The sequence below is a fragment of the Falco naumanni genome, chromosome 3, assembly GCF_017639655.2.
Source record: "Falco naumanni isolate bFalNau1 chromosome 3, bFalNau1.pat, whole genome shotgun sequence".
Classification (NCBI taxonomy): domain Eukaryota; kingdom Metazoa; phylum Chordata; class Aves; order Falconiformes; family Falconidae; genus Falco; species Falco naumanni.
The window spans coordinates 15693389-15718534 of NC_054056.1; the positions used below are offsets into that span (position 1 = coordinate 15693389).

At 44.9% G+C, this 25146-nt stretch overlaps 2 protein-coding genes and 1 long non-coding RNA gene across 3 annotated transcripts; 1 reads left to right on the top strand and 2 right to left on the bottom strand.

The window, feature by feature from the left end:
• Positions 1 to 1710: 1710 nt before the first annotated feature.
• Positions 1711 to 7398, top strand: TPRG1L (tumor protein p63 regulated 1 like). The gene is made up of 5 exons (XM_040585888.1): positions 1711 to 1933; positions 2831 to 2922; positions 4244 to 4420; positions 5034 to 5187; positions 5926 to 7398. The coding sequence occupies exons 1-5, from the start codon at positions 1742 to 1744 to the stop codon at positions 6118 to 6120; spliced, it is 810 nt and encodes a 269-aa protein (XP_040441822.1). The 5' UTR covers positions 1711 to 1741; the 3' UTR covers positions 6121 to 7398.
• On the bottom strand, positions 3170 to 5113 carry LOC121084454. The gene is made up of 2 exons (XR_005826730.1): positions 5005 to 5113; positions 3170 to 3561 (listed from the first exon to the last, which is right to left on the bottom strand). It is a non-coding gene; the product is annotated as an uncharacterized LOC121084454 (long non-coding RNA).
• A 589-nt stretch (positions 7399 to 7987) lies between the features above and the next one.
• On the bottom strand, positions 7988 to 24690 carry WRAP73 (WD repeat containing, antisense to TP73). The gene is made up of 12 exons (XM_040585887.1): positions 24534 to 24690; positions 23770 to 23922; positions 23060 to 23176; positions 15898 to 15970; positions 14900 to 15003; positions 13926 to 14012; positions 12946 to 13080; positions 12777 to 12854; positions 11327 to 11432; positions 10181 to 10306; positions 9226 to 9417; positions 7988 to 8410 (listed from the first exon to the last, which is right to left on the bottom strand). The coding sequence occupies exons 1-12, from the start codon at positions 24600 to 24602 to the stop codon at positions 8301 to 8303; spliced, it is 1350 nt and encodes a 449-aa protein (XP_040441821.1). The 5' UTR covers positions 24603 to 24690; the 3' UTR covers positions 7988 to 8300.
• Positions 24691 to 25146: the final 456 nt, after the last annotated feature.

Here is a 25146-nt window from a genome sequence, read left to right on the forward strand (position 1 = left end):
TCCAGCTCTCCTGTTGTCCCCCATAGCACCGCAGGGTGCTGCAAGGTGTCCCTAGAGCCTCCTCTGCAGGCTGAGCAGCCCCAGCGCCGCAGAGGGGCTTCAGCCCCCCCAGCATCTTCGCCGCCTCCGCTGGGCTCGCTCCAACCGCTCCGTGTCCCCCCGGTGTCGGGGGCTCCGCAGCGGCGGCAGGCGGTGCCGGTGGAGCCGTGCGCCGGGCCGGGCCCGCCAGGCCGCGGGCGCTGCAGCCCGGGCGGGCAGAGCCTGGAGTGTGGCTCCCTCTCCAGGCCGCGGCTCGTCCGCGCCGGCCGGGCCCCTGCGCTGGGGCTGGGCTGACGGGGCTGGCCGGGCCACCATGCCAGGAGGCCACCGTACCCTGCTGGCCGACCACCGTGCCCAGGAAGCCACCATACCCTGCTGCCCACCATGCCCAGGAGGCCACCATGCCCTGCTGGCTGGGCCACCGTGCCCAGCAGACCACGATATCCTGCTGGCCACCATGCCCTGGCAGCCACCATGCCTAGCAGACCACCACGCCTGGCTGGCCAATATGCCCAGCAGTCCCCCATGCCCAGAAGACCACCATAACCTGCTAGCCACCATGCCCAGGCAGCCACCATGCCCGGCTGGCCACCATGCCCAGCTGGCCACTACACCCAGCAGGCCCCCATGCCCAGGAGACCACGGTGCCTGGCTGGCCACCATGCCCTGCTGGCCACCATGCCCAGGAGACCACAGTGCCTGGCTGGCCACCATACCCTGCTGGCCACCATGCCCAGGCCACCATGCCCAGGAGGCCACAGTGCCTGGCTGGTCACCATACCCTGCTGGCCACCATGCCCTGCTAGCTACCATGCCTAGAAGGCCACCACGCCTGGCTGGCATCCATGCCCAGGAGGCCACCAGACCCTGCTAGCCACCATGCTCTGGCCACCATGCCCAGCAGGCCACCATGCCCGGCTGGCCACCCACAGAGCAAAGGACAGGCATTGGTGGGGGAACAGCTGGGCCTGGAGCACAGTAGGAGACCCCACAGCGTGTAAAGCCATCCCTGCCACCCTTTGCAAGCCACTTCAAAGGCAACAACAAGGCTTCCCACTTCAATGGATTCATGTGAGCGAGCGCTGCAGAGAGAGCACTGCAGGGAATAGGTGAAACACACGAAATATGGATATCAAAAATGCAGCACTGTTTAATACAGTCTTAATTTTGTATCATTTCCCAGCACAAGGACCTGCTGAAGATGTCATCCTTTGGCTCGGGGTAAAACAGCCCTGGAAAGGGCCCAAAGATACAACACGGTCCTACAAAGAGTGATGATAACATCTGCGATAACACCAGAGACCACAGACTTAGAAACATTAGCTTGTCATTCATTCCCTAGCATTATTTAACCTCTGCCACCGAGCGTGCTGAGCATGGAACGGGCTTCCGGGCTCTCAACTTGGACAGTTCGGCATCGCCCCGTCACCCCACATCCCCCCTTCATCCACCACACTGCCCCGGCAGTGCGGCGGTAACGGCTGAACACGACGACCTTCAAGGTCTTCCCACCTAAAGGGTCCCGCGACACCCGACCGGGCGGCACGGAAGGGCTCTGCCCCCCCGCCCCAGCCCGGCTCGGCGGGCAGCCCACGCGTGGCCCGGCCGCGCCCCGCAGCCCCGAGGGCCGCCCCCGGCGAGGGGAAGGCGGGCCCGGCCAACCGCCCGCCCCGGAAGGCGGCGAGAGCTCGGCCCGGCCGCGATGCTGCAGCTCCGGGACGCGGCGGAGGGCGGCCCGGCCGGCAGCCCCGGCAGCCCCGCGGCGGCGATGCTGGTGCCGGAGGAGGCCGGGCCGCCCTTCGAGCCGCCCGCCGCGCCCCGCCAGACGCTGCGGCCGCTGAGTGTGCGCACCGCCACCCGCGGCGGCCGCCTCCGCCAGTACTTCGTGTTCCGGGTACGGAGCGCTGCCCCGGGCCGCCCAGCCCCGCACCCCGCCGCTGCACCCCCCGCTGCTGCACCGGGCCGCCCAGCCCCGCACCCCGCCGCTGCACCCCCCCGCCGCTGCCTCGGGGCCGCCCAGCCCCGCACCCCGCCGCTGCACCCCCCGCCGCTGCCTCGGGCCGCCCAGCCCCGCACCCCGCCGCCGCTGCCCCCGGGCCCGCCGAGCCCCACACACACACCCCCCGCCGCTGCACCCCGGGCCGCCCAGCCCCGCACCGGGCCCGCCGAGCCCCGGCACCCCCCGCCGCCGCTGCCCGGGGCCGCCCAGCCCCGGGCCGGGCCCCGCCGCTGCACCCCGGGCCACCCAGCCCCACAACGGGCCCGCCGAGCCCCACACCCCCTCCCCCGCCGCTGCCCCGGGCCGCCCAGCCCCGCACCCCCCTCGCCGCTGCACCCCGGACCGCCGAGCCCTGCACCCCCCACCCCGCCGCTGCCCCGGGCCCGCTTAGCCCCCATCCCCCTTAACCTTGGCCCCGGTGAACTCCGCATCCCCCGACCTCTGCCTCGGTTAACCCGGCACCCCCCGACTCGGTGAACCCCGCAGCCCCCCGACCTCTGCCTTGGCTAATCCATCACACCCCAACTTCTGCCTTGGGCTGCTGAACCCTGCACCCCCCCCTAACCTCGGCACCGGTGACCCCCACATCCCCCTGACCTCTGCCTCAGCCCGTTATCCCAGCACACACCCCCAACCTCTGCCTTGGTTAATCTGGCACCCCACAACCACTGCCTCAGGCCACTGAACCCCGCACCCCCCCAACCTCTGCCTCCTCTGTTTAGTCTGGCACCCCCTAACCTCTGCCTCCCCTGTTTAGCCTGGTACCCCCTAACGTCTGCCTTCCCCCTTTAGCCCGGCACCATAGAGCAAGCAGTCAATGAAATCCGCGTGGTCGTGATGCCCACCGAGGACGGGGCAGTGCAGAGCGTCTGGCTGCTGACCGAGTAAGTAGCGCTGCCGAGGGCCAGGCCCCCTCCCCTTGCACCCTTCGGCAGACCACAGCCCTGCAGCCCACCTACACCTTTCAGAGCCGTGTGTTGTATTAACGCTTGTGAAGTGACGTGGAAGCCTCAAAGTGGCCTCGCGTGGCTGTACCATATCGCTGTTCCTGTATAATCCAGCCCACTGGGGGATTTTGATGAAAGCTCCCAAATTCACTCGTTACAAAATCCAGTACAATAGAGAATTTGCTCATACCCTAAACCCACTAACGCAGCTTTAATAAACTACTTCACCAAAAGGCAGCGAGTTACAGGCCGTTAGCCCTGCAATTCACCGATCAACGAAATGGAAGCTGACAATTTGCAAGGTGTCTGGACTAGGGGATAGGAGCAAAGCACGAGCCGAGATGCCTGATTCTTCAGAACAACGCTCAGCCAGCTCTGCCAGCTCCGAGCACCCTCTGGGGTGGGCAGAAGGCAGGGGGCGATTTCGGTCCTTTCACTGTGGGACAAGTCAAACCAGCAGAGAGAAAGGTTCACGGCAGGTGGAAACGCTCCAGCCCACCGCCCAGCCCCACTATTTTGCACTTACCTTGACACAGTAAGGGTAGCTGTGGTCTCATCAGCTTGACATCAGTGTTCCTGTTGAAACGGACAATTTTTAATTTTTGTAAGGAAAGACAATTAAATCAGTAACACTATCAATAAGCTGTTGCAGATTTCAAAGCTGCTAGTTTAAAAGCTGAGCTCATTACCCTTAAGAGTAAAAATATGATGTACTCTTAGGTTGCCCCGATAGTATTATAGCTGTGATGGTTCAACTAAGCAGCATGGCAACACACTCCAAGAAAGGTAAGATCTTTTAGTTAGGAAATTTGAAGAAACAAATCAGTTTTGAACGTACAGATTGTTCTTATGGAGGGAAATAAGAAGTCAGACCACAGAGTTAAAGAAAACTATTTCTCTCCCCTGAACATGCACCAGTGCAGTTAATAATTTAGCAAACATGGCAACACACTAACAGCATGGTACCAAACTACTGGAAGAGTCATTGGAGACTCCACTCTTAATGGAGGATGCATTATATAGCATTCAAGATCTTCAGACTTACCTGATTTTCTTAATATTTTCTTATGTTGTAACAAGACGAAGTTGTGACATTCCACCTCTTACCAGACTTGCTGATTCAAAGCAGAGGCCATAATGGAAAATAAGTATGACTAAGACATCAGATTTGTTCTCCTTAGCAACTCTTCTATCCATCAAGCTGTAAAGTATTTCCAACCAGTAAAACTGCTAATGCTCAGTTGTGTTATCTTACTAGAATTGATCACTGGAACAACGAGAAGGAGCGTCTTATTCTTATCACAGATTGGTCCCTCCTGATCTGCAAATACAACTTCATCAGCCTGCAGTGCCAGCACGTGACAAGGATAGCCCTCAGCGCAGTCGATACCATCTCGGTCGGGGAGTTTCAGTTCCCACCTAAATCGCTGAACAAGTAAGCTGGCATCGTAATACGGTAGTGTCACTGCAATTCCTGCGTTATCATTATAAGCAGTTTGAACTGTCAACCTTTGTCACTGACTGCTGGACACGTTTGAGGTTTCCTTTTGCGCATGTCGCTTTGCAAATAATTACTGAAGCTTCATTAGAAGGCCTCAGAGTAGCTGCTGTTTTGCTGGGATAGTTACTAGTTATGTTAAATGCCAATTGCTTAAGGACTTTCAGGGTAAGACAAATAGATTCAGAAGTTCATTGCCATTATGTAATGCAGTAAGTAGCAGCAGCAGTAGCAGCACCCTAGCATTACTAGAAAGCCACGTGTACATGTTGGTTCATGCATAAACACAGGCTGTCACAGGCGATACAGTTCAGGCATTGTGTCCTAAGTGTCTAATGAGCTTAACCTTTTTGCACTCAGCTTATAAAAACGTTCCTTTGCGTATTTCAGGGGCTGAATTCTTAACCGCTGTAGAGGAAAAACTTACTATCAAACTTATATTTCAGCTTCCAGTTTTAAGTAGGTCTTTTCCAGACAGCACACTTCTAATTAAACTTGCCTCAAAGACTCCAAAGTCGTACCATATTAATTCCACTGTCTTCGGTATCAGGCGAGAAGGTACTGGTATCCGAATTCAGTGGGACAAGCAAAGCCGCGCCTCCTTCATAAACAGATGGAACCCATGGTCCACAAACATCCCGTACGTCACCTTCACCGAACATCCGATGGCAGATGCTGATGAGAAGATTGCATCCCTTTGCCTAGTAAGGAAGTCGCCTCTCCTATTCCAGATGGCTTGTTGGTCTCATAAGCTCGATAAGACTTGTATTATTTTGAAAAGATAGAGCAGTTAATTCAAAGGGACAGAACGGAGAGCTGTAAGCTACATTTCCCCGTTCTCCAGATTTTGACTTGCAGGGCAGCCTAACTGTCAGTTTTGGCCAGCTGCCTATAAGTGGTTTAGACAAGAAGGAAGCTGAAACTTCCAAAGGTGTAGAGTTCTGTAAAACCCAAAAGAAAATGGATCTTGGTGCTATTCCTGCTCTTACTCACCTGACAGGCTGATGCCTGACTTTTCATCTAGGACTGCTAGCTAATTAAACAAATAATTCCTAACCGTTAACCTTCACTCAGGTGCTTCTCAGTTTTTCTTGCAATAGCTGCTGCTTTCCTCTGGAGGTTTCCTTAAAAACAGAACACTATAGTAATTTAACACACCAATGAGAAGAGCAGAACTACAGTCAGAAATAAACTATGCAAGTCATTGATAAATCTTTATGCATCTAGCTGATGTGTTTAAGTTACATGTAAGTAGTGTCCCAGTATGAAATTAACTGTATCATTAAGGTTGAATGCCAGAATGTAGTTTACGATGGCATGAGAGCTCTTATGACTTCTACAGCTTTAGCGTTAATCCTTCACAATTCAGTATCAGTAGCTGTGTGCTCTGCAATGTTTAGAACAATGGAAAAACAGAGAGGTGGGTTTTTTCTTTCTTTCAGTTGGAAAACTTCAAAACTCAGCTAATTCAAGCTGTGAAGAAAGCCCATAAGGAGTGTCCGTTGCCAGGAAGGGCTAACGGCGTGCTAGTGCTGGAGCGTCCTCTTCTGATCGAGACCTACCTGGGATTGATGTCCTTCATCAACAATGAGGCCAAACTTGGCTACTCCATGACAAGGGGCAAAATTGGATTTTAAAATCCACTGCATTTAATCTTTTCAAGGGGAGGTGATTTTGGTCTCCTGGGGGGAGCATGCTGTGTGGCAGAATACGTGATAAAGTGAAGATGCTGGGAGAATGAAAGGAGGCAGCTGTAGAATTAACAGTTCACAGGAGGCCCTGGTTGTTATGGAGGATGCACAGGTCAGATTAATCTGAAGCAAACACAAGGTAGTGTCATTCTTCTATTTTGTGTCGAATTTACAGTTCTTACTGGTTCTCATACAGGGCTAGTCAGCAGTGGTGTTTTCCATTTCTAACTGTGTGTTCGTCCCCATTAATTAAGTGCAATTGGTACCTGCTACAAACACTCCACACAAATATCCAAGATACAGTAGAATGTACATGCCATATTACAGCTCTATCCCTATATATGGTGTCAAATCATGTAGTGTGCTCAGGATCGATCTGTATTGTTTAAAGAGGTATTGGTGTTCACAGTTCACTGTAATCCTAGCATTTTGATTAATGCCTGTGAAGAATTTCAAAAGCTGTGTCAGTCATTCTTTAGCAAAAGAGTCAGCTAATTTTGTAACAGCTGTACTGTTTTGTCTGCTCAGAAGCAGTGCACATGAACTACTACTCTGTAAACCGAAGTATATGGCTGAAAATGTGTTTATTCGCTTTTTGTAAATATCCTTCCGTCTAAGAGTGTCTTAACTTCCTAGCTTATTACATGTTTTCCTGCTGCAGCCATAGAATAAAGACTCTTTCGAGAAAATATTGCCAAAAGCCTCAAGCACATTTGCCTTTAAAGCTATTATTTATAAAACTAAAAAGGAATTCTATTTTGATTAGATTTATATTCTTAGCAATTTTTCTTACATCTACTCTAGTTTGGGACAGCAGCAGTGCAGGATTTTTTAATGGAGACAGATAAAACTTTAAGCACTGTATGCCAATCTTGATTTATATATTCCTGCACTTCACCTCCTACAAACATCCAGTAATGAAATTCAGAAGCCGCATAAGAGAAAAGTAAATTGCTCATGAGGTTACTCTAGCAAGCTTTTTCATTGTGTGTGACCTTCTATACGTGGTGTTTTATCAGGGTATTTATCTGCAGAACTACAATACTGACTAAATACTGCACTGCAGTGGTGTTTTTTGAACTTCAAGTAGATGTGTCTTTATAAAACTTACATAAAGCTGAAATCATGGTGGAATGCAACAAGGCGCATGCCCCTCTCAATGCATTTTCTAAGATACCTGTTTAATTTTCATTAATCTTGCAGTAAAGTTACATTTCAACTCTATTTGTTCTTCGTTCTTCATTTCGTGGAGACTGAGGCTGTGAAACTAAGTAGCAAAAATATCCAATAAAACCTTAAACAATGGGCTCCCTTCTTTTGAACGATACTTTGGCTTGCTACTTGGGTTAAAGGATAGTCCAGTGGCTCTTTCCCTGCTGAGCCATCCACTCCACTTTGGCACTGCATAGTTGGGTCAAAAGCTCCCATTTCAGTTGCCTGTATCAGCTACAATCCCTCTCAAAAGATTCAGTATACTAAATCTATGCTAGACCAGGCCTAATTACTGTCACCTGTTAACATCTTAGTCTAGAAAAGCAAAATTATTACAGATTACTTAATTTGCTTTCTGAACAAAGAACTTGTTTTGCTTTAACAGTAACTGATTTGCTAGAAAGTATCTACTTTGCTACAGTATTTAATTCTAATTAGAAAAATCTGTTGTCTTGCAAGACTAGATGTAAGCTGTACACTGTTGTGTGCAAATAACTGTTTCCTTGTGCTGGGATAAATAGCTACATAACCACAACACTGGTCATATAGAAACAGACTTTAGAGTGGAGAAGTGCAGGTTTGTAGTTAGAGTCATACCAAGTTTGTAACTATCAAAATATTTATTGGCAATTATAAACTTTAAATAATAGCTATACATTATATACTCAGAGCTACAATTTTAGAAAAGAAGGGTTCATAGTTCACAAAGTTCAAGAGAAAGTTCAACCACATCAATGCTAAAGTTTTCTTGAAATGCAGACTTCATTCTCTACACTTCAGTTGCTACGTTACTTCGAGTTTGGGTACTCCTTCAAATAAATAATTTATAAATACAGAAACTTCAGACTAGGCAACAGGCTTTGACCCCTTTCCTCATTCTTCCTCAAACAAAGCATTTTTAATGCAAATGATTGTTATTTTACCTCTTCTCTTTCTAAGTAACACACACAAAAGTTGTCCTTACTCAGAAGCACGATGGAGTCCCCACTGGAATGCCAGGAGAGAGACACGATCTGGAAGTCACCTGCAGAAACAGATCAGAATTTGTCAGCAAGAAGCTGACAGGCCATGCTCTTACTCCAGGAAAAGGTAGCTGGAGCAAGTCACACCAAGCATAGATTTTTCTGGACTTGTCATTCTAATTCAAACTGATTCCACAAGATTGCTCACCACTGCAGAGCTGCATACCCTGATGATAATTGCTGCTCTTGTGTAGAGAGGGAGAAGCTGAATCTTTGCTATTTCTTTTCTGTTTAATAGGCAGAAAGGCATTTATGTGCTCTAGCTAATGGCCTTGCATCACTTACTGCCAACCATAAGACTTCAGCACACAGGCTGACTTAAGAGTTCACGTTCACGTATGTTCTTCTATCCTTCCATATCCTATCCATATCTATCCTGATATGGAAGGATACTATGTTACCATGAACATTTTTTCCCCAGTATTGTTTTGTTGTTTAGTTGTTTTCAGAATACCCAAAAAGTAATTTTCAGAGTTTTTATTTCATTAATTATTTCTGGCATTCTGCACAACTGCAGTGTCTATGTAAATAAACCAGTATGAATATAAATCTTGAGAGAGAATTCCACATACCATACAAATAAAGCAACAATTAAATCATTGCTAGCCCCCGTGCCCTGTCCTTGATATATTTTATCACATTTACTATGTCTCATCATGAACTCTTTTTTTTGAGGAAGAAATACTAGCTTTTAAAAAGCTCCAAGGACACATCTGAGCCATTTACATGGTAATGCTCAGACCAATTTTAAGTGGAAAAATATTTTGTAAGTAAGAAGCTGCTGCTGACCTATGGAGGTTATGGCAGGCAGCCTTACCTTCCACCGGGACCTGCACCGACACACAGCCAGCTGGGGACCATAAGTAGACTTTGTTATTTCCTGTACATACAGCAAGTCGAGGCTGTCGTGGATCCCACTGGAAAGACTGGATCGCACACAGCTGCTCTAAGACTACGAATAGTTTCAGCTTTTGAACGTCCCAGATCCAGACAGCGTTAGGAATGTTATCTGTCAGGAGAGGAAGAGGTAATCACGTAAATAAACACCTGAAGGATGAAGACATCTTATTTTTTTTTTTAAGAAATGGGCATTAATGGAGGTCTTAACACAATACAAACCATTTAGGTATGCTGCAGGTTTAACACCACTAGAATTTTGCTGAGCAGTTCTTTCAATTTTGCCTTGGAAATATTGCAAAAAGGATAAAAGAAGTGACTTAGTTTGTCTTCTGGTCCTTCACCGGCTTTTATCAAATTATTCAGTTATGCTGCTGTTGATGGGTTTTGCATCCAGACAGAAACAGCCCTTCAGGACCATCGAAGGGAAAGATAAAAGATTAATTCTGTAACTTCCACCATTTGAGGTAATCAGAAGCCCCCCTACTACAGGTTGTGAAGAACTCTGCCTTTCAAAAGACACCTACTGTAAATGGAGGAGGAAAGATCTATGTATTTCATTTTCTAATACAGTGATCTTACATTTGAGGGAATATGAAAAAGCACGCTATTTTCATTGAATACAAAGCCACGACCGAGTTAATGCACTGATAAGCAGTTCTGGCAGCTCACAATACTTCATGTACGCTAGAAGACGTAGGCTGAATTTTCTCTGTAGTTACACATTTCCACAACGGAGACCTGATTTTAAATGGGGCCATGAGCCTTCTCATAGCACAAAATAACTGACCAATTATTGTCCTAACTTCTTTTACGAAAACACACCACATGCAAGGAGTAGGTTTCCCCTTTAATATAGGGCAGTAGGAACTTACCATTTTTGGTGGCCAGGAAACAGTTATCTGGACTGAATGCCATCATCCCAATTCCCATTTTGGGATTTGCCCTGTCAGCAACTGGTTTGACATACTGTAAGGAAACTGGCACCTGGGAAATGTCATCTGCAATTTGAAATAAAAGTACTTGACTAAGCAAGCTTGAATGGACACAGTATTTAAATGCCAACTGTTAACAAACCCTCTTATGTCTGAAGCAATAGGACCATATTTTAGTCTTCTCCAAGATGTTCCCATCAATGTAAGATATTGCATCTTCATATAAACAGTTTACTATTCTTGCCCTTCGACAAAAGAAGAAAGGCTGGAACAAGCCTGAGATTAAACTATGAAAAAAAGGAGATGCACTAGTTAAGAAGTAGTGGAAATCTTGATTTCAAACAAACACCAATGCCAAACAAAGGTGATCTACAGTACTATAAACAATGAGAAAGTAGAAAAAGGATAGAAAAAATATTATAATAATCAAAAATTGTCTACCACCTCCTTAATATTTCAAAGCCTGTTACCTGCAGGCAAGTTTAAAGCATTTCTGCTACTACAGCTTCTCAGACAAAAGCCAAATGGCCTTTTCACACTCCGCTTCTTTATATAACCTCATACCTAAGGGATTAATTACTATCCTAAAACAGACAGCAAGACTGTAACACCTTCTGATTATTTTATTATTATTATTATTGAAATTGCCACATACTATAAGATTCTCAATTGTAATAGTTATCTGATTCTAGCAATTATTGGCAACAGTTAAACTACGTCATTACATCACACTGCATGGATAGAACAAATGAGAAACAAATGCACACAATGTTAAGACAACTTTTGCAAGCAGCTCCAAGACCGGACTGAGATCTGGATGCTATTTCTGCACCCAAGCAATTCAGTTCCTTCCTGCGCTATCCTGCCCATCTTTAATCTGCCTTTTCAAAGCATCACACAGACAGCATCCCCACTAGCAGGGTGCTTACTACCTGTGGAGCTCTTCAGTGAACTTGAGAGCCTCAAGCAGAGTATCCAGAGGATCAATTCCAATATTGAAGAGGCAGAGTTCTCCTATAAAGTTTATTTATAGAAAGACTTCACATGGCAAACTCAAGTGTCTCATTTTAGTAAATTTTGGCTTACATTTACTTTGTGTGCTGAAGAGAGAACTAGCCAATGCTCTTGTTGGAGGGAAAGAAAGTCTCTCTGTTTCAACAGATGGGGATTTCTCCACTTCTTTATACACAATCTACAAAGAAACAAGCAAGAGTTCTACAGAAGGGCCCCGGAGAATGTGAACATGGGCTGTTAACAAATCATCCACATCCTGCTAACTCATGTGCAAGTGTATTATATCTCAGCATCCCCTAGTTTATCAATGGGGAAAAGGCCTTTGGTAGGCAAATACCAAATCCAGCATTCTCAGCAACTCATTTGCTATTTGGTACCATGATCACGAAAACACTCCTGTGACAAATAAATGAACCCTGAGGTCTGCAAAGAATGAGTCTGCCAGAGTACACCTCATTCATTATTCCCAAGCGCTAAATCTGGCAGTACAATAAATCACCTTCATTACAATGGGAACATAGATTTTATTTTTGCAACAAGGAATCTTTAATTGGGTACTATCATAAATAAGTGCAAACAAAGTGCAACATTGCAGAAAGAAATAGCAAAAATATTTTAATGGTGTCCTTACAATGTATTAGTCCCAAATGCAAGCTTAGGATAAAATGCACCAACTGCAATTCCTGTCTGTGTAGTAGAGATTAACAGAGCTATTTCCATTTGTCTTCCATTACATATTTTACACATAACTGGAAGTAAGGGTACTTTTCAGTCATGAGAAGTTTTGCTGAGGTGCATTTAACAGATCATGTCTCACTTCTGGTTAAGATGCATCAACACAGACACATGAATATTGCAGACTTACAGTCTACACACGTAAAGTCTTACAGGATATCAGTCCTTCCTCTGCAGTGGCATGCAGCACTACTACACTGTGTGTTCTTTTTACCTTGACAGATGAGAACAGCTTGTGATTTTTGGAACAAAAGCTATAGCTCTCCACCTGCTGCTGACTACCCAGAATCTGCTGGGCCTTGCATATGCATGTATGCAAGGATAAAAATAAATTATGACAGATGTTTACAGGAAATGCTCTTTAGGTGACCTGATGAGTTTGTACATACAAGATGTAAGTCTGAGCAGAATCCATTTCCAACGGTGTTTAAAGTCATGAATTGTATAAAGCTGAGACAAGTCTCTCCTGTTAAGTTTCCCAGTTTGCCATCATCGACATACCTAAATGTGTAATGCAATCACCATCTACATCAAAATACAGTGGCATATGACAGAAGTCATCTGAGAAATCTGTTAGTCCTAAAGCTGAGAGGATCATATGCATGTGTTCCTTGAACTTGAAAGGATTCATCCGGTTTTCTTACATCTCCAATTTTCATGCAAATTCCCAAGCCCTATTTACACATTAGGAGGGGGAGAAAAACCCAAGATCCACAGAATGAAATGGATACAAACGGCAGCAGCAAAGCACTGTTAATGATTCAATGGATTGTGGATCCATACTTACAGTCTTTGTATTAGCAATTGTTGCTGGATGCTCAAACTCTGTGATCTTCTTCCACGTTATATGGTTCAAGATACGCACCTAATTCAACAAAGCATTGTAAGACAGAACTGTTAGGACAATGTTCTACAAATGGTTTAGATAAAAGAGAGGAAATAAACCTATTTCCTACCTTTTCACCATAGCTGCCAATTGCCAAAAATTGGCTGCTGGGACTCCAGGCAACTGATTTTACGCCTAGAGACCATTCATAAGCCCGATACGTGGAAAGCAGTCTGCCATCAAGGGAGTACAGCAGTATTTTATACTGAAACATAAATAGATGAATTCTAAAGACTAACAATATTGTTCAAAGCCATAGACATGCAAAACCATTCCCTCCAAACTCTCCCTGCTTGAAACAGCAATGGTCATGGTCTCATATCTGTGACTTAAGAGAAGAGGCCCTAGGCTTCCAGTTCAGCTCTTTTGGCACTTCCAGAACATGCCCACCCTGACCCCAAGAGCACAAATGCCCTACTGGGCCTGAACAACAGCCCATCCAGCCCAACGCTTCAGCAACAGGTGCCATTACAGAAGACTCCCATGCTCCTTCAGCATCTGCAAGCCATCTGACTAGGGATGTTACAACCCTGCCCCTTCCCAGGGTTATTTGTTTCCATCATGCTGTCCATAACTTCATGGCCACAGGAGGACACTTTTCTACACCTAGAAGTTCACCTGCTCGAGCAGGAAGGATAGCAATTTATATGTTCCTTGCTAACTTTTTGGATGAGTACTTCTATTTAACTGTAAAATTACTGTGCAATGCCATGTAAAGTAAAATAGTAGAAGAATCTTACAGAAGAATTATTTCATTGTTAGGTCAATAGTGCCTTCTGCAGTGTTTACAATCAAAGGTTTTTTTCAAGGCAAATTAGAAAGAAAGCTACTAAGAATTTGCTGTCATTAAAGATTTACATAACAGCTTGACATTCACTTGTAAGGGCATCCATTACCAATACAAGGATATTCTTTAAAATTGAGTTCAGCTTTTGTTATGTTTAAAAGAAAAAACAATTTTAACACTAGTTATTTTAATTACCACTTTATACATGGTGGCTAAAAACCAGCTTGAATTCTCCAAGAAAATAATGTGCTTTTTCCTCATACCTCCAGACATGTATCCCACACTGCCAGAACACAGCCATTAGGAGCCCATTCAATCCCAACCAGATCTTGTGTTTCAGTGTCAAAATGCTGCCCGCAAAAGAGAAAAAACAAAACCATTTGAAATATTACGCTAACAAAGACTGTTGCACCCGACCTAACATAATTGTCAGTTTTCACCTTTAAATGCTACTGCAAATGCAAAAAGAGCCTTTTGTACACTAGTGTAGAAAAAGAAATACTTCCTTTTGTAATAGTATGCTGCACTCACCATTTCTTTGGTTTCCCTCTACAGGGAAGGCAAATAGTTGCTATACCTCAAAACAAACAGCATTTCAGAAGAGAATAAAAGTAGTTACACCGAATCAGTCAAGAAATCTAGCTAGCCTAGTTCCTTGCCTCAGAAAGACCAGTACAGGATCATTAGGGAAGAGACTGGGAACAAGACAAGCATTTAGTGGTGTTTCTCAGATTTTGCTGTCAGCTTCTCACAAGACTCAGAATTCCTGCACCAGAGGTGACACGATGTGTGGACTGGCTCTTCACGGGTTTTAATTTCTCAGATCCATCCGGTCCTCTAAGACATGCCAGTGTGCATCCTTCACAGACCATTCTCATTGTTAAACAGAGAATGTGACAGTTTATATAATACATTCCCAATGACCACTTTATCAAGCATCTGATACTTTCATTATTATTAATGTAGCATAGCTTGTAAATCAGCTCATGCAAGAACGTAAAGGTGGAACTTTCGCATTCCATCAGAAATTCTTTACCAATATATAGAATATATTGGCCTCCTGCACAGAATACTGCTGCAGAAGTATGCCTGAAGGCCAACAAAGGAGCCAGATGCTGGATAGAAAAATGCATTACCAAGCCTAAAATCAGACTACCAAAGTGACCGAGTCCGAAGCAGCATGCACCATATGTTTGTAGTCTATGCAGAAGCAGCGGAAGGCAAGGACATATCTTACTCTCAGTAGCTGCCAGTCGCTGCATACAAAGATGCTAACAAAGTCCTTGCAGTCGCGTCTTTCTGCTACTGCCATATAGCGGCCGTCCTTAGTGAACGCTAGCCCTGCCAACAAGACAAGGTTAATTAAAAAAAAGAGAGAGAAAAAAAAAATAAGACAGAATAAGTTGACAGCTCTTCAATGAAGAGCATTTACTCCCAATTCAAAGGAAAAGTCAAAAGGAAAAAGTATATTCACAGAAGATCACATCAATCAAGGCAATGCATAGTTACTAATTCGCTTGTGTCAGCCATTCTTAAACTTTGTACTATTTCTAAGAACATGGCTTCATAGCCATTTCAGAACTTCAGCATGCTTCAGAAAAACACATTTAATCCCTGACACAGTTGTTCTATAAAACACACAGATTTCAAATAAACAATTCATTAAGTCTAGCTAAGTGGATTAGTTAGGCAACCACTGGTATTGCACCAACTTCCAGGCATCAGTCCCCATCCACTCTTATTTTACATGTAACACATAATTGCCTTTGTCATATATAGGATACAAGCCTCAGGCAGGAAACTAACCACAGCCATGTGGCTACAGTCCTAACATGAGCTTTCCTTTCAGATCTTTCCATGTGTAAAAGATGACAAAAGCCACTTTGGATTAGTGTTTTTCATCATCAACGCATCCAGCTTAATTTAATTTAAGGTCCCTTTGGAGAAGAACACACCAAAGATGCATATCTGAAGAACAGGCAGACAGAGCAGATGTAACCCCTCATCCACAGCGAGAACATGACAAGCCCTGAGCACACCTTGGTGCACTTGCAGGAGGCGGCACACAGGTACTGATCTCAGAGCTGTGCACCCCTGTGGGCGAGCTAACCCCTCAGCAGGGAGGGTGCCAGAGCCAGTTTTGAAACACATCTTTCATCGTTACATGTCAACTTAATTCTTCTTTTCCGCCATATTAAAAAAATACCATTCCTGTGTTTGGTTTGTGGCACTTACCCTGCTGACAAGCTTTGGGATACTTGATGTACGATATAGATTTTATACACAAGGACCACACGGTTATCCGCAGCTGTCAAAGAGAAAGAGACAAGGAAGTATTTATTTTGTAGGTTAAAAAAACCCTAAGTAAATAGAAACCCATAAATCCAATTTAGCAACACAAAGTAGATCAATACACGTACTGTGGCTAATTAAGCTTTGCAGCTATTCTATGTAGCTCAAACACAAAGCCCTGAGAAGTAACTGCAAGGAATTCCCTCCCAACTCCCTTCAGTTAGCAAGGTTACTTATTCCAAATTAATATTACAGGCACACTGGATACTCCAGAAGGGTATATAAGATGCAGAACACCAACAGGGAAAAGAGCTCCTCATTATTAGTGACTTTAATGTTGTTATCATGAATCCAGCTACGTGGTTGCCAGTGTATCATACATAGACACTTTTTAGTTGCTAAAAAGTTTAAACACAGAATCTGGATGATAGATAAGAAGTTTCTTGCATTTAAGAATGAATAAGAAGTTACAGCAACTTAAGAACATTGTACCTCTTGCCACTAAGTATGAAAATTTTGGTGTATTTTTCAGCTTTCAGACACATTCGGCTTTGACAGAGAATTTGCATTTTGCTCTTCCCTCCTCAGCCACACACAAGACTGCAACATTATGTAATTACTGAGAGAATTAGAAAAGAACAAAAAGATGCTATGCAAAGCAAGGCATTAGCCATCATGTTTGGGGTATTTCTGGATGCTTGTGCATCCATAAAACACTAGAACTGCAGGGAAGGCAGTCAGGTGTAAAACAAGCCTCTCCACCACTCTTCAAGGTCACAGCCTGCATTCTGGAAGCTCTGTGTTGCCATCTGCAGATTATTCAATTAAAAACAAATACTTACTCTCCCTTAGCAACAGCAGCCACACCAGACATATGTGCATTAATCAGTATGTCATGTGAACCTTTGCATTTATATCTGGAGTGAGGAATGTTTCCAATGTAATTTTTTTCTTGTGTTTTCCTACATTTTATTGCACCAAGGTAAGAAATTCTAGAAGAGACACAGGTAAAACTATTCTTGCAGTAAAGCACCACAGTCATAAAGCTATCTTTCACAGAACTACTGAACAACAAAATTAGTTCTGATTCATTACAGAATTAAAACTTTAGCTCTGTCTACCATTTCACCATCCTCCTGCTTCAGATGCAGATCATCAGCATTAGCAGCAGTCGGGGGAGGAAGTTTCTGCTACACTCTTTTGCATGTTTGTCCTCAACGCACACTCTCCTTCCCTAAAGTAATTGGAACTACTCAATGGTGACTAACGACTCCAAGGCAGCATCCTAGAACAGATTCACTGTTCTACGTGGTAATGCTACAGACTGTGTGTTGCAATAGGTTTTTTTTCATTGCTGACACTATCATTTTTGCTAGAAAGCATGATTCAAGTAATTGATGTGGTGTCCAAACTGAATTTTGGAACCCTTTTAAGTGCTGCCTCCTTCCACAGACATGTGGAGTCCCAAATAAAAGAGCCCTACTGCTTTGTATATACAGAAGCAGCTTTTGAGATGTGAAGTGACAACCCAGAAATAATTAAAAAAAATTACAGGAAAAAGCACAACCAGATCAGATTCCAGTGTGCTTCTACACAATGTTAGCAAAGGTATTGGACCGCTATTTAACGCGGTGTTTATGATTCTCTTTATTTTACAGGTATGAAATTACAACTAGACGTCTATAGTACAACCTTCAAGTTTAGCAGGTCCTAAAGGAATCCACTAGATGAACAACATTAATCAAGTTTTATATGAGCTGCAACTGCTCACTTCCGGACATACAAAAATACAGCATTGTTAGTCTGCTCTTCATGCAAGATTTACTTTAAAAATACCAACACAATGCCTACTCACATTCTTCTATAGCAACTGCAACAGTGATATGCTGCTTGCTCCTATTAATTGCAGCATTAAATGTACTTGCTGCTGTTCCTCGCTTGACCAAAACACGCAGCATACACAACATGCATTCTACACCCACTTAATACAAGCTTAGCAGCTGCAAGCTTTGAATGCTGAGGTCTGGATCATAATTTTTTCTGACAAAGGCATCCACGTTTACACTTGTGCGGCTACTTGGGCTCACAACCAACTCACCTGGCCTGCTGTGTGCCAAACACACTTCTATCCTGGACCACATCGGCTGCCTCAGAACAAGGCAAAACCTTACCACTCACATCAAGCTCAGGTACACAGGAAGAGGAAAATCTTTACAGAGGTGAGAAACAGCACATCACGTGCTGAGCTCTTACTGTCACCTCCGCCTTGACTGAGACTCCACCGCAGAAGAGGAAAGGCCAGTACACCTTTGTTTTGAAAAGTCTTTCAAGCATCCACCTCCACTTCAACTTCAGGTGCAGTCCTCTGCTATTCAGACAGAATATTCCCTTAAAGGGTCAAGTTTTCTAACTCCTCAGAGAAGACACAGATAACAGCTTCCCTGTTCACTCTTGTCAGGTTGTACTTAACTGCCGAGCACACACTTCACCAACACCAAAAGTTTCAGTAATGCTGAACTCTGATATTGTTGGAGCAGTACCATGTTGCACCCTGCACCTCCCCAGCCCATCATTTCTAGCACGTACAGCATAAACTGCAATAATGTCACTGCAGTGCTGGGGAGAGGCTACAGAGCACAACCAGCACACTCATGGGAGACCGTGTATATGCTCTGCCATAACTTCATCGCAACCTCTTGCCCAAGTCACATGACACAACCTGAATGCTTTGGCCTAGGGTAGAAATGTGTAAAGGCAAACCGCTTTGATTCTCCAAATTAGGGTTCTTTCCAGTTGTTCTATTTGTACACACTCAAACACTTTTATAAACTGAGAAAGTTACACTGTGTGCTTGATGTATGGACTTCACACCCATCTTACATAGATTAGCAATATGTTTACAGTTCAATTGTGACAAAATGGGAGAACCTTCCTATTCCCAACTGGAACAGAAACATTATTCCACGATCTTGCCCAAGCTGCCAGTGTAAACTAGCCCAAGAAAGAGTATTTCATAGCTAGCAGATATGATTATGAGAGACAGAAAGCTAAAATGCCAAGGGTGAAAAAAGCCAATCACTTCAAAAATTACAATACATTGCATCAATCTTATTTGCTTTTCTCAGAGACTGTGTGGGAAAGGGACAATTGCTTTTACAGCAGGAGAACAGATTGTGGTCAGCAAGCCCTTCTTCACTGATCATTTTGAGGGGTACTTTCTCTTTAGCATAGATGACTTGATTAAGTGGAGTTGTCAAACTCAAATCCTAATGATAATGGTGTCTGAGAAGTTTTCAGCTGTTGTTTTGCAGTGGAAAACCAAACCAAAAGCAGACACATTTTTAAAATAGCCTAAAAACAGCTGAGAAATAAAAAGTATTTAGATGGTAACGTGATAAACAGTCTCCAGTGCTGGGTTCAGGACTACGTCCCAATGTTGACAGCTATAGGCAGGTGTAAGACTGGTGATTTTCAATAGATAAAAACACACTTTTAAACAACCTTGCATCTCAAATGACTGTCAACTTTTGTCCCAGACTTGACTGGGTCACAAGGCCTCCTTACATAGCAGTGTCTGTCAGCACCGGATTTCAAAAGATTATTCGGAGCACATTCCTCGACAGAGAGCATTTTTCAACCAACGTAGCCATTTACAGTTACTAAGGATTAGCTCCGATATACACAGAAACACACTTTTTTCCCCCGCTGCTGTAGTTCAAAAGAAGCTCCTTAATGATTCAGTACCTAACATGGAACTAAAGAAAGAATATATGTAGTTTATAAGTAAGGCTCTTAAAAGAAACACTGAAGGGCAATGCTGCTGGTCTTCAAACTGTTTATCATAAAATACTAGTCACGAGGAAGCACAGGATCCATTTGCTTTCTTTGTATCTTTTATCTTCAGCTCTTTTTTAAGCTCTGTACGTGCCTATGCATTCAGGTGGAACAAGGGCGCAATGAGGAGAGATAACTGGTACCACACCTTCCACTGGACAAACTGGTAACATGGAATCTTCTAGCCATGAGCTTGCCATGTAACACACTGCAGGCATGCAAAACTGCCTCGCAGAGTGGCTTTCAGCAGAAGTACCACCTACTACAAAATAAGTAACAACCAACAGATAGGGGACAACAAGCTGCTTTCCAGTGCACTGCATCAATCAATACAATCAACATGGGGTTCCAACTTTTTCAGACACCAGATGAGACTTTGCATAGCAGGCTTTCAGAACATGGTTTTCCAACTACTTTTGATTTGCTCTTCATTAGTTAGATGAGAAAAATTACCTTCATTCCCCCACCCCCAAACCTGCTTTTCCTAACAGAACTGTACTCTAGCTTGGTATAAAGAACAAGGTGATGAAAAATCAATTTGCAACTATTCTGACCACTTCTCATGTGTACCTGTGAGATATAAGCAGACAAAGAAAAGCTTTCTAGATTTGGATGTACCTTGGAATATATCTGGCTGCCCAGTAAAACTAGTTTTTGTCTGGCAAAACCTAGCAAGTCTGTATCCGTGCGGTTTGCCAGTCTGGACAGCAGCACTGACACCCCCCAATGGAAGGAAATCCTTCAATCCATCTTAGCAAGAGTTTAAGGAACAAACCTACATCATTTCTACATCTCAGCAGGACTTCCATCCTAGATGCTGACAGAACGACACACACACACATCCTTAAGCTAACACACGGCACAAAGACGCTTTCAAAATTTTGGGTCAAGTAACTAGGTACTATGTACACTTTTGCAATTAAGCATGGTAAATTCCTCTGCCTCTGCCAGTAATCTGTTACTGTGAAAAACAACCCACTATCAAGTGAAAAGACAGAGTCTCTATATACTTCCTCCAATAAGACTATACCATTTAGTTGCCTTGTATATCATGCTGTTTATTGCAGTAACAAAGTTTCAGACAGGTACCTGTGCCATTCAGTATTACTGTACGCTGTGCAACAATTCTGGGATCCAATGACTTGCACATCATTACAGGCTCATCTCCGATAAGACCATCACATTTGCAGAGTTATGTTAATATTAAGTGCATATAGAGTATGGCTGCCCATCTCAAAGACTGAAAAGAGTCAAAACGGAATTTTGAAACCTGCGTCAGTTCTGCTGTACTCATCTTGAGTTAGGAACTGCACACCAGTCACATCAAAAAACCCACAACATTATTCACTAGAATGCTGACCAAAAAAAGAACTTGACTGCAAGTTAGCCAATGAATAATTTCTCTGTGGCACAAGTATGGATTGCTAGAAATAAATTAGCAACATCATAACCTTTAAAAAAATTCTAGGAATAAGAGAGTTATTTGTGAGCTTACAATGGAGCTCACATGTTGATCTGAAGAATTAAAAGTATGAGTAATTAGTTGGTGCTGTTTGAAAATGTCAGGCTACCAAAGCCGAGCTGCATTGATTTACAGGGAACCCCCAAGCCCTCCAACCAATTGCTGAATTTGATAACACACATAATACACCATTATTAAGTGTCCTGACAGTTTCTGTCTCAAGCACTACTCATGTCTGTCCCACCAGACTATGGATTTAGCAGAGAGAGAGAGAGAGAGTAAACACAATTCAGACATCGGCATAACCCAGGCAGCTGTCTGACAAAAACTAATTTAGCAACCTGTTTACAGCTGGAAAGAAAACTTATCCCAACACATATGCCAACTTGGCAAAGGCTTAATGAAATCCTCTAAGGTCAAACCAAGTTCTGTTGGGAGGCAATAAATACTTGCTAGTCCACCCACACACACACGTGCCATGAGATACTCACTTGTAGCACATAACACCAGCCTTCAGTTTGGGTTACCAACTACAACACTTCTGCCTGATGAGCAGGCATGTCTTTACTGACTTTGGGCTGAAATTCCAGACTCATTTCTTATTTTAATCACCATCAGGGTGATTAATTCCTGGGAAAACTAAGGCCTAAATTCATCACTCCTCCTAACCCACAATCTAAAGAAGCAGGGGAATGGGGCCGGGGGGGAGGAATGCTTTACAACCAGAAAATCTTTACCCCAGACAGCACCAAAAATCCTGGCCAGGACTAAACACCCTTGCCAGAGCATTCTGCCACATGTGCAGCAGGAACCACACCGCAGCTGTATGACAGTTTCTCCACAGGCTCCCCTGAGAGCACCAGCATTTGCACTAACACCAGTCCACAGACACAGATGACAAAGCCCCTCATCTATGCACCACTAACATTGGGATTTACACAAAACAAGAAAAAAATCTTGCAGCGTAAATTTGCATTCAGTGCTAGCAAGGGTTACAGTGCAATAACCTGTATTCTAAAAATCCATCTACAGGTTTGAAAACAGCAAATACAGCAAAGAGAAAAATGTCTTGCATCTAGTTCTCTGCTACTTTCTGACTGTTCATCATTGTACTGAATAACATGGATCACCAGCTCTAATGCAAAGACTATAAAGGTGGAGAGTCAGACTTCCACATGACTTCCAACAAGCCCAGTGCCCGGCATCCACAAACTGATTTGGATTCTACCTTAGTTTGGAATCCAGAATAAGACTCTTGACCGCTAAGCACTTACAGGTGTTATAATTTTAATTTCACAAGTGGTTATATCAACAGCAGTCTGGCTCCTATGTGTAAAATCAAACAATTATGAAAGTGTTTCCAGGATGTGGATCTAAATCTCACCTCATAGGTCAATAAACCTAAGACAGTATTTTTTCATTCCATACCCACTCTTAAATGTTTATGGTTTGGGGTTTTATTTGCTGGAAATCCTGAGCCTTTGCCAAGCTACAAACAACACATTTGATTTCTAAAATTGCTTCGATGAATGCTAGTTATCCCTACACTTTTCTCAAACACATAGTTTTACTTTCAAAGCTAAGCATCCATTTTCTATCTCATCACCAGAAGCAAGAAAATAAAACGTTAACAGAATAACCAACACCTAAACTGGAATTAACCATGATTACATACAGGAATATGGGAGAACTATAAATGTATTCTTTACCACCACTACAGCTTTAAGAGCTTTAGGTTATTTTAAGAGGCAAAGAGCAGACAGTAACATCTGATACTGTCAAGAGTAGTAATCATGACTTCACACTCACATGGAACTCGGTCGTATTGAGAATGTGACGACCATCCGGACTCCAGCATGAAGCCACCAATCCTGCCGACCCCTCGTCAATCTTACAGTGCCAGTCTGGCTGCTCCAAGGACCAGACCTAGGTCAGAGAGGAAACCAAACAGACACTGCAGCAAACAAACAGCTTATCAAAATCTCTTCTCACAAGCACACGCTACAGCTGTGAAAAGCTTCCTGCATTGCATACCAGAGAGGTCAGGAAACTTGAAAGCCCGTGGCCATGAAGGACTGGCGCTGGATCCCTCTGCAAAAGTAAGCCCCACACCTCTATGTGTTAATACAACCATAAAGTAAGGTGGGGGGGGGGGGGGGGGGGGCGGGTTCTGTGACAAATATTCTGAACGTGCAACACTAGACGTTTTAGTCCGTTTAACAAGTTTGTATATATTTATTTCCTACTGTACTAAGAAACTGGCAAGATATTCTCCAGCTTTGATGTGTTTTGACAAATATTTTTATTCCTTGGGGTTTTTTGTTTTTGTTTTCTTCAGAGATGTTTGTCATGGTTTTAAAAATAAGGGCATGATGTATTATCCTCAAACCACATGTTATCAATAACAATGTCAATTACTTTGGCAACAGCCTTGAGCTAGTGCTTGCTGTTAAGGAGATCCCACTCACAGCACACACAAATCCCCAACAGGAAACATTCTGCCCCATTTTTGTCCTTACCTGAACGATCCCTCGCTTGTACATGGCACACAATATGAACAGAGAATCAGACGACCATTCTATATACTGGATCTGATCCAGGCAAGTGTACAGCTGGAGGATCTGGAGGGAATTCACGTCCCGAACCACCAAACGGTACTGCACACACGAAGCCTGAGCAAGAACAAAACCGAGTTGGCACACCAACACCAGGCTCGAGAACCGCAACTTTTACCGCGCCGTGACAAAACACTGTGCTGCTGCCACCTTAGACACGCTTCAGATGCCACTGGGATTTTTTATTTCAGAAAGGCTTGACGTGTGCCATGCTCTACTGCAAACTGATAGCCAAAGCAGGAGGGAAGGGGGGTTATAGTAATAAAAAGAATCCTCATTCACTCTATCACTGCTGGTTAACTAATCCTACGTTTTTTCAAAATTATTCATTGGCTCATAACTGTTATTTTATTTAGTTAACCTTAATCAGGTCTCCATTACAACGACCCTCGTTAACTAAAAGCCTTTTAGCAGGCAAGCAGTCCCACAGACACGGGTTTTACACCAACAGCGCTGCCGCTGCTTCTCCAGCACCCGGCTGGGGGGCCCGCCCGGTACCAGACGCCCCGGACTGGCGGGGAGAAGCCGCTGCGTGGCCGCGGGCCGGGCCGGGCCGAGGGGCCCCCGCTCCGCCCGGGCGTTTCGCCCAGCGCTCCCCTCAGGCCGCGGAGCCACGGCAGACGGGCGGGAGCGGCCCCGGTGACACGCGGCGCCCCCGCCGTACTCACCAGGCACTTGCCGTCGGGGGAGAACCTGCCAAGCAGACCGGAGAGCTTGAACAGCTCCGAGAAGTTCATAGCGGGGAAGGGATAGAGGAAGGGGGGAAGCGGTCGCGCCGCGATTCAAACACGCCCGCTCCACCCGCCGCCGCCCCGGCCCGGCCCTTGTCCCGCGGCGGAAGTGGCCGGAAGAGGCGGGAGCGCTTGGGCCGGACAGCCAATCGGAGCGGGGCGCCGCCGCCCCGCGGCACGCCGGGAGTTGTAGGCCTGAGGCGCGGCTGGGCCGGCCCGCCCGCGGGCGCCCGGCGGCGGGAAGCGGGCGGGAAGCTGCCTCATTGAAGTAATTGTTATGCAGATGAGCCGTGTAATGAGCCGCAGTGCGGTCAGACGCCGGTTCCCCCCTTCCTGGTTCCACAGTCTGCCCCCTCTCGCGGCCTGCCGGCGTAGGCCAGGCCTCCCCTGGCGCGTTTCCGCGGGCCCTGGCGCGCGCCCGGTGCCCGGACTAATTACCCCTCCTGGCTAATTACTGACTGCAACGGGAGACCGGTCGCGATGACCTGAAAGGTTCCACAACTAGGACAAGGGAACTGCAAACTGCAATAGAAATACCCCAGTAAACAGG

Coding starts and splice junctions, on each gene's coding strand:
- WRAP73 (XM_040585887.1), bottom strand. CDS start 24,602: ATGAACTTCTCGGAGCTGTTCAAGCTCTCCGGTCTGCTTGGCAGGTTC. Junction 23,177..23,769: donor ACAAGCGAGGGATCGTTCAG/GTAAGGACAAAA, acceptor TCTCTGACCTAG/GTCTGGTCCTTGGAGCAGCC. Junction 15,971..23,059: donor TCAATACGACCGAGTTCCAT/GTGAGTGTGAAG, acceptor TCTCTTTGACAG/CTGCGGATAACCGTGTGGTC.
- TPRG1L (XM_040585888.1), top strand. CDS start 1,742: ATGCTGCAGCTCCGGGACGCGGCGGAGGGCGGCCCGGCCGGCAGCCCC. Junction 2,923..4,243: donor AGCGTCTGGCTGCTGACCGA/GTAAGTAGCGCT, acceptor TTATCTTACTAG/AATTGATCACTGGAACAACG. Junction 5,188..5,925: donor AGATTGCATCCCTTTGCCTA/GTAAGGAAGTCG, acceptor TCTTTCTTTCAG/TTGGAAAACTTCAAAACTCA.